Raw genomic sequence first — 8,593 nt, 5'->3', positions numbered from 1 at the left:
GTTTATTAACATTTCAGAGAATCTGGTCATCTGTAGTTTGCCTTAGTATCTCAAAAAAAGTTACTTATAAAATATTTTAGAACATTCTAGAATTAAATATGCACATAACTAGGAAATATGTGTGTATAGTTCAAAAGTCAGTTTTATTTGAAGGTTTCATGTATTTCATTTTTTCAAAGAAATTAATTATGAATAACTGTGTTAATGAATATTCCACAATTACTGATGCAAAATTATATTTGTGATTCATATATCTCTTTGTAAAGTTGAAGATTTAAAGGCAGATATCACTAAAAAACCTGCAAGTACAAATTAGAAATAATTTTCACAAAGGAATTTTCAATTTTAATATTAAATTAGCACTGAATATATTTTATCAAATTACAAATAGGATTTTACATATGTATTTTTTTATTTCGGCAGTAGTCAAATTCTCCTAGAACTAAGGTTTACTTGGCATTTTATGAAAGAAAACCCAAGGATTGAATTTGTTTACAAAAATGAATAATCTCTGCTAGTTTACTGTTCAGTTGAACTATAATGTAAGGAAACAAGGAAAATAATTTTGACTAATTATGAAAATTAACCAAGTTCATCAAAGTTTTGACTTGGATGACGCATCACTAACATACAGTTAAGTGGTCACTACCAAAGCTAATTCTCATATTCATTGAATTTGGGAAGCACATATATATCACAAAGCATATATATCACATATATATATCACTTTATTGTTGAAATCATTCTTTGAATGTTAAAATGCAACAACTAATCATTTCATTTCATCTCCATGAATTCAAACTTCATGAATTAGCATAAGACTTTGCCAGTTCCATAAAGTTGTTTCTCTAACAATAGAAATTTAAAAACCCTCTGTGGAAGTATAAGTTGGAAATTGCCTGTTCAAAGAAATTTATGATTTTATTACAGCTTCATATTGACTATCCCTCTAGTAACCCGCAGGCAGAAAGTAACAGTTTATTTATTCAAACTGCAAATGAAATTGGGCAAGAAAAGTAATTAGCAAGCAACAACGACAACAACAACAACAACAAAAAAATAATGGAAAAGCTCCATAAAAACAGTTTGGGATTTATGTGGGTTGTCAGATCATTAGAAAAATAACACTTTAATTTTAAGGAGCAAGAAAGCATTCATTTACACAAACACACACACAAACTACCTAAACATAGGTGTAGATTTTTAAAAGTCATACTAAGTTACACTATTGCTTCTTTTAATTATTCTTAACAACATGTTAGATTTCTGATTAAAATAGAAAATTTACAGTAAACAATGTACAATCTTCAAATTAAACAGAGAGGGCATGTTTAGTAATCCTATATTTTGAAATATCAGTGACAGATTTTTTTATAAGTGATAAATCCTCACTAACATTGCACACATAAAAAAAGTTAATACCTTTTTAGTTAAAACACACACACATGCACCAATGAATACTTTGATATCTGTGCCATTTATAGGATGATGATAGCACTATTGTCTGTGATGAGCATTTGGTGACGTAAAAAAAATTCTGAATCTGCCTGGAAAAGTTATATATTATTTGACACACAATTCTTTATTATAAAGTAGTAAGTATTTTAATCACTTCATTTTCAACACAAAAACAAAATAGAGTTTACATAAACACAATGTTCAGTACGTGATCTACTGGGGAGTTACAACATAGATTAAAATGGAATAAAATTTCTATTTTTTTTTTTCCAAAAACATACAGTGCATTACATCCTTATAAGAAACTCAAACTTTGCTCAGTGCTAAGATTTACTATATACCTCACACGTTGGCATCTTAGTTCTTGGTATTTTTCTTTCCTTAGAACGTCCTCTACATATTCAGTATCTTTATCAGATAATAATTGGCTTAGATTTCATTCCTTTGTGAAATTGTTTGCTTGTACTATGATTTTGAAAACATCTTTATTAATTCAGTGAATATTTAAATGAATAGAATGACATGTTCACTTCTACATGTGCACACCCTGGTAGAAGTTGGAAGAAGGGGTGATTGGGGCATGTAATACAATTAAAATATGCTAATGCAGGTGATAGAAACATAAACAAGACTTTCAGGGAAAGTCTAACTGCATGTGGACAAATATGAGAAACTCTATTTCTAAGAGAAGACACTTGCAAATTCCCCAAATCCCTATTCATTTACTGAAATGCCTCAAGGTATCTACTGCTCACCAAACTCCTCAGTTAAAAACACTTCATAGTCTCCGTATTCACAGTGCTTAAAACATATTTGTTGGATGAATCAAAATTCATAGTCCATAAGGAATTATAAGACAATTCCCATACTTATCTCACCAATTCAAAACTGTCCATTTCCCTCTACATAATCTAAAGTTCCTCCTTTCTTCTCTTGCCCCCAACCTACCCACCCCCATTATGTATCATCATCTACTTATCAGGGAAAACATTTGGCCCTTGGTTTTTTGGGATTGGCTTATTTTACTTAGCATGATATTCTCCATTCCCATCCATTTACCTGCGAATGCCGTAATTTTATTCTTCTTCATAGCTGAACAATATTTCATTGTGTATGTATACCACAGATTCTTTATCCATTCATCTATTGAAGGACATCTAGGGTGGTCATTCATTTTTATTTTTAGATTGAAGTTTCATTTTTTTACTTCTTCATATAGATGCATTGATCTGATTTAGCTATTCCACCAGAGATAGAAGAGGAAGTCTAAAAGTTTTGGATTTGAGTCAGACAATCTGAATTCATATTCTATTATATGCTATATTGGAAAAGTAACTTTTTTTCTTTTAATAAAATAAAAATCTTTATGATGTACAAAATGTTTGAAATTAAATAATTTCTTTCATATATGTGAAAAATGCTTAGCGGAGAAAATAAGAGAAATTTTCCTTTTAGTGTGAAAAATAAGTAAAAGGCAGAATTTTCTGTGCAACATATGCTTATTGTACAAAACAATGAATTAAAAAAGAAACAATTTTCAGGTAAGGGAAATAGGTAAAACAATTCATTCTATGTCCTATTTATAAATTATGGATAAGAATTTTCTTTAAAAATCCTTTATATATCAAGTAGTTATAAATATTAACTACTTGAACTAAAGTTGTTGATGTAGAATTTATTTTCCTAATATCATGTTGGTATTTCCTGGGTAACAGATATAAAATAATGATAATTCTGTCATAAAGCATGAACTAAGTAAATTAATCCACATCTATCACTCTTCCACTTCTTTGGGAATGATCTACAGTATCATGATATAGTAAGTTTTAACATTTATGCTCATTTTCTCAAAATAATGCTCATTTTTTTCAAAATATGTAATGACCTGCTTGACTTTTTCATTATTTTAGGAGTAAATGAATATTGATTGCTATATCATAATGGAAGGATCCCTTAACATGTACATGGATCTGCCTTACACTTTAGCTAAACTAATTTGACAAAAGCATCATTGGATAAAAAGTGATGTGATCTATTTCTGTTCATGTGATAATGTCACCCCTCACATGACAAATATAAACTTTCATATACAGCTGCCAATGGTCAAATATAAGATGTTTGCTTTCACTTTGGTTTAAATTTTGGAAAGACGGCACATACTCTGCATCATTGCTATTCTGAGTGAACATTATAAAATCAGTTTGACAATCTTTCATTATGCAGGCAAACGAAACTTGAAGAGTTTAAATAAGGACCCTCACCTGCCACCAAAATGTTTGCAGGTGCCCCTGCAGGTTCCAGTGCTGCTACTGGCAGCAATCGGAGAATTCAGCAGATACAGAACCATGTAGATGAAGCTGTGGACATAATGAGAGTCAATGTGGACAAAGTGCTAGAAAGAGATCAGAAGCTCTCTAAGCTAGATGACTGCGCAGATGCATTGCAGGCAGGAGCTTCTCAATTTGAGACAAGTGCTGCCAAGTTGAAGAGAAAATATTGGTGGAAGAATTGCAAGATGTGGGCAATAGGGATCAGCGTTCTGGTCATTATCATCGTTGTCATCATCGTGTGGAATGTCTCTTAATGAAGAACTGGTGAAACTCAAGCCTGCAGTTCAGGAAACCTCTTCAAGACTTTCGACTTAGAACCTGCTATATTATCCAGTTTACCTACTGTTATTTGCAAAATGATTATTTTTGTTAGTTCATGTAAAGTTTGGTTTCTACGCTGTGTGCCCTTGTTTTTTAATATGCACTCCAACCAGAGTGCCAGCCGGCCCACACTTCACACAGTGCCTTCACAGATCTACCTCTGAGCAGAGGGAACGTCTGAACTCCAGAAGGCTGTAATCTAGGCTTAATGTTGTCACTCACTCATTGCCATTGACTCCAGTTAAGAGAATCCATTGCAAGTTCACTATCCTGGTCATTTGACATTATCTTCAGAGCCACGTTTTAAACCTTAGGGTAATCAGATTTCCAACTTGTGCCTTCCAGGAAGAACACTACTGCCTAATACTGATCTGTGACAATAATAGACTGTGCCTTATTTTGATACTTTCCTAGTTCTCTGTAAGCCCTCTTCTTTTTGTAAGCATTACTGATTCTTGCTGTATTTAGAATAAGATACGGGTAATAAAAAAGAATTTAAATAATCATGCGATAAGTAAGTAAATTAGAAAACTCACCAAGAATTTAATAATTTCATTGAATACCTATTGGTCTTAAAGTTTAATATTTAAAATTTTTAACATTGGGAATTTTATAACATATGACATAATTTAATTAACAGAAATGATAAAAACATTTTTTAAAATCTAGATGTATATCTATGCAATACTACTTCCTTCACTTAAATATTTTAAATGACATAATTTTAATATGGCCACTCTTCAATATTTAATAAATCCATATATAATTGTCACAAGAAATAATCATTCTAAAATAAGGTAGCTGCCATTCTATACCAACAGATTAACTCTGTTCTCAAACTTCAATCATTTGCATTTAGTATATGCTTTTGCCATAGCCATCTCTCAATACCATTTTTGAGTTAATGAAATTCATTTTTTTCCTTTGCTGTCACTTCCCTATCAAAGTTTTTTGTTGCTACCTTTAGTACTTTAGGACCTAGTTATAGACATAGAAACACAGGTAAATTTTAAAAGAAAAATGAAGTCATTTAGATGCAGTATTGAGAACAGCATGCAGACCACTGAAAATCTCAACGGTGCCATCTCATCATTGATCACCTGACCTATACTCAGTTCCCATAATCTTTACTCTCATTTTTTTTGTTTTTTGGTCCTGTCCTGGAGAGATAATTTTACAAGAATTCCCTGTCTTTATAATAACATAAATGACAATATTATAATCTCTGTCATACAATTTCATTGTGTTTTTTCACCTCTTTTACTGGTAAATGAAAAGGGAAAAAAAATTGCATATGATATAAAGCTCTCTGAATTTTTTGTTTCTTTCATTCTTACTATGACACATCAATTTTTGATTATCTTCTATGTTGTAGGACAATGTTTAACTTAGCATAACCTACATATTTCTGCCCAGACTTGGAAGAGAGCTACAATTCTTTCACTATAGATTTTTTGGTATTTTATAGTCATTCATCTTTCAAACTTACATTTTACTTTCTATTGCAATTTAATCAATAGTGCTTCTCTAATTCTACATGTTCACAGTCCCTAATATGATAAACACTATGCAGTTGCAGTGATCCTGCCTGTGAGAGAATTCTTGTCAATACACATACTCATACTTTAATCCTGCTATGTTTTTATAAACCTTCCTGGTTTGTCATGACTAGAATAAAATCTTTTAGTATATGTAGTACCCTGGAAGTTCTCTGACACTACTTACGCTAGGTTTTTACTGGCATTAATTAATGACATTCTCCTGCTAATATCAACATGTATATGTGAATATAAGCTCTATAACAGCTCTGAACCCATGTTCCCAGTGCCTCATCTCCAGGAGTTAGAAGAGGGTCAGTCGCGTGACCAAAATTTAGAGTATTTGCTATGTAAATCAACAGAGAAACAATTATTGCACATGCAAATTAAGAATGAATTCCTTGAAACACATTTTCGGGTGCTAAATCAGGGTAAGAGATTGTGGCCAACGCTTCAAATTACGTGAGAGGGTCACTTATTCACTTTCTCCACAGCTGAAATACCATGTAGTGAGAAAGGGATTACAATTTTCACCAAAATCAACTTCAGCACACAATAGTGTGTCGCTTGCTGTATTTCATTTTAGAGAAGTAGAGAGACACACTTGGGGATTTCTAGTGCTGAACTACATTCACTCTGATCATTGTAATGGGTCATTTAATTAAGTTCATTACACAAAAAAGTGGAGCCTGTGGAGTTTTTCAATTAGTTCAAGATTCTGTCTTCAATGTGTTGGTCTGAAAACATCAAACAATACCAGTTGGAAAGTTTTCTCCACTTTCTTTTAGATTTTTAGAATTCCAAGGTCACTGTTTTAAACAGCACTAAGACAGCAAGTGGGGAAACACAAAGAAAGGCAATTTCAGTGTTTCTTTTGATTTTTGTGGTTTTGAGAAAGAAAAAGGGGAATGGGTCAAAGGAAAGAAGAAATGTCATCTTGAGGTGACTCTGGTTTTTAGCATGAGATAAAACTAGCTATTCCCCAAATGACATGATTTTTTTTTTACACTAAAATAAAATCTAAGCAGCTGAGGTCAGAATAGAGTTTAAAATACCAACAGATGTTAAGATTTTTCTGGTGTTGCAAGAATTACTAGATTCAGTTAGGTCAGAGCAACTGGATTTTCAGTAAGCAATGTAATCTAAAATTAAAAATAAAAGTTTACCTGCATATTTGTGTGAATGTGCATTTAGTGTCTTTTGCAAAATATTTCAGTTTATGCAATGCTACAAAAGAACGTCCTTGCTTCTAAAAGGGCTAACCTCATTAGTCATGTTAATATATTTTTTAGACCACATTAAAAAAAAAATCTGTTTCTTTAGACACAAAAGTATCTACTTAACCAAATCTGTCACTTTGCTTTCCTAGTACCAGATTTCCTTGTTTCCTTTTATCTTTATCTAACATGTTTTCTCTCATGCCTTTTCTCTTATGTTTTATAAATGTATCACTCATTCCCGTGCATTCACTATATTGTTTTTGTTTCTCTTTATTCACTTTTTCCCTGTCAGTTTTCTTTTTATTCTTTTCAAAAGTTTTCAGTTATTTCTAAGATTTTATCATGTCCACTTAAAAAAAATCTGTTCTGTTATTTTTGTCTTTTGTCTTTCTAAGACTCTGAGAAGTGCCAGTTTACAAAAGTAAACTGTTGAATAAACACATTCAATTCAGTAATGTACCTCTGAGGGAAGCAAAATTATGGGTAGGTGTATGTTTAATTTTACATATTAACTTGAGTGGGCTCAGGGATGCCCAGAGAACTAATAAATGATTAATGCTGTTTCCAGAAGTTAGCATTTGAATTAGTAGATGAGTTAAGAATTTGCGCCTTCATAAATGTGGGCAGAACTCATTCAATCTCAAAGTCTGAATACAACAAAAAGGTGGATGAAGGGAAAATTATTTTCTTTCTCTTTGAACTGAGATATCCATCTTCTCTTGCTCTCCAATCTTAGTAATCCTGGTTCTCAAACTTTCAGATTCACACTGTATTGCACCACTGGCTTGCTGGGTTGCAGATGACAGAGCATCAAACTTCCCAGTCTCTATAACTAGATGAACCTATCTTTATAATAATAAATCTCCTCCTACCTGTCTCAGTCTCTCTGATGCTCTTGCTCTCTCTTGCTTGCTCACTCTGCATCTTTCTCTCTCCTCCATCTTGTTCTATTGCTCTTGAGAACACTGACTTACGTAGTAGTGAAACAGCACATCCCCTATCTTTCTCAAACATCCTCACATCTCCATCTTTACGACAGTAGTGACCTTGTTTCCTTATAGTTTGTCAAATGCTATTTGACTATCGGTTGCCACTTTCAAACTACGCACACATACTCTTAATATTTACACACACCTTTTCCTCTTGAGAATCTGGTAATCTCTATTACTAAAGGTATATTTGTTGCTTTAGTTTTCTCTATAGATAAGTTTTGTAGTTCAAATCACCAAAATAAGACATGAACAAAAGAGTCACTTTGTAATTAGACATTTTTTTTCTTTGAGTATGGATTCACTTATTCACTCTTAGAATAATAACTTTTGACATCCAGAGAACTTTCTATCCTTTGACCTCTAGTCTTCTTCAGGATTCTTTAGTTCCTTCATGCATCAGTTACATTATTCCTTTGCAAAGATTCTTAAATAACCTTTTTTTTTATTTTCTCTCTCTCCATCCTATTCACCTGTAGAAGAAACAGAAGTGGTTAAACTGAACTAGTCACTGACTCTAGGTAACTGGTGTTCATGGCACTGAACTTAAATTGACAAAACTTATAGCTGAACAAAACTTACATCCTTACCAATTTGATGTACTTCAAAGTTATGAACACAACTTCTGAAGTAAATATAAAGGAACGTAAATTTGATTTTTTTATCCTCAGTTTGTAGGCCCTTCCTGTCACCATGAGTTTTTAAAGAATGCTTTTCTCTTCTCAAGTAATTCTACA

General features: G+C 32.3%; 1 protein-coding gene across 1 annotated transcript; it reads left to right on the top strand.

The window, feature by feature from the left end:
- The first annotated feature begins 3,730 nt into the window (after positions 1 to 3,730).
- Positions 3,731 to 4,042, top strand: LOC124965034 (vesicle-associated membrane protein 3-like). Its single transcript, XM_047525861.1, has one exon. The coding sequence runs from the start codon at positions 3,731 to 3,733 to the stop codon at positions 4,040 to 4,042; it is 312 nt and encodes a 103-aa protein (XP_047381817.1).
- The last annotated feature ends 4,551 nt before the right edge of the window (positions 4,043 to 8,593 follow it).

Source organism: Sciurus carolinensis, chromosome 1, assembly GCF_902686445.1.
Source record: "Sciurus carolinensis chromosome 1, mSciCar1.2, whole genome shotgun sequence".
In the NCBI taxonomy this organism is placed as follows: domain Eukaryota; kingdom Metazoa; phylum Chordata; class Mammalia; order Rodentia; family Sciuridae; genus Sciurus; species Sciurus carolinensis.
This window is presented reverse-complemented; position numbering and strand designations above follow the sequence as displayed.

What these genes read in the sequence shown, in the direction of transcription:
- LOC124965034 (XM_047525861.1), top strand. Translation starts at nt 3,731, where the DNA reads ATGTTTGCAGGTGCCCCTGCAGGTTCCAGTGCTGCTACTGGCAGCAAT.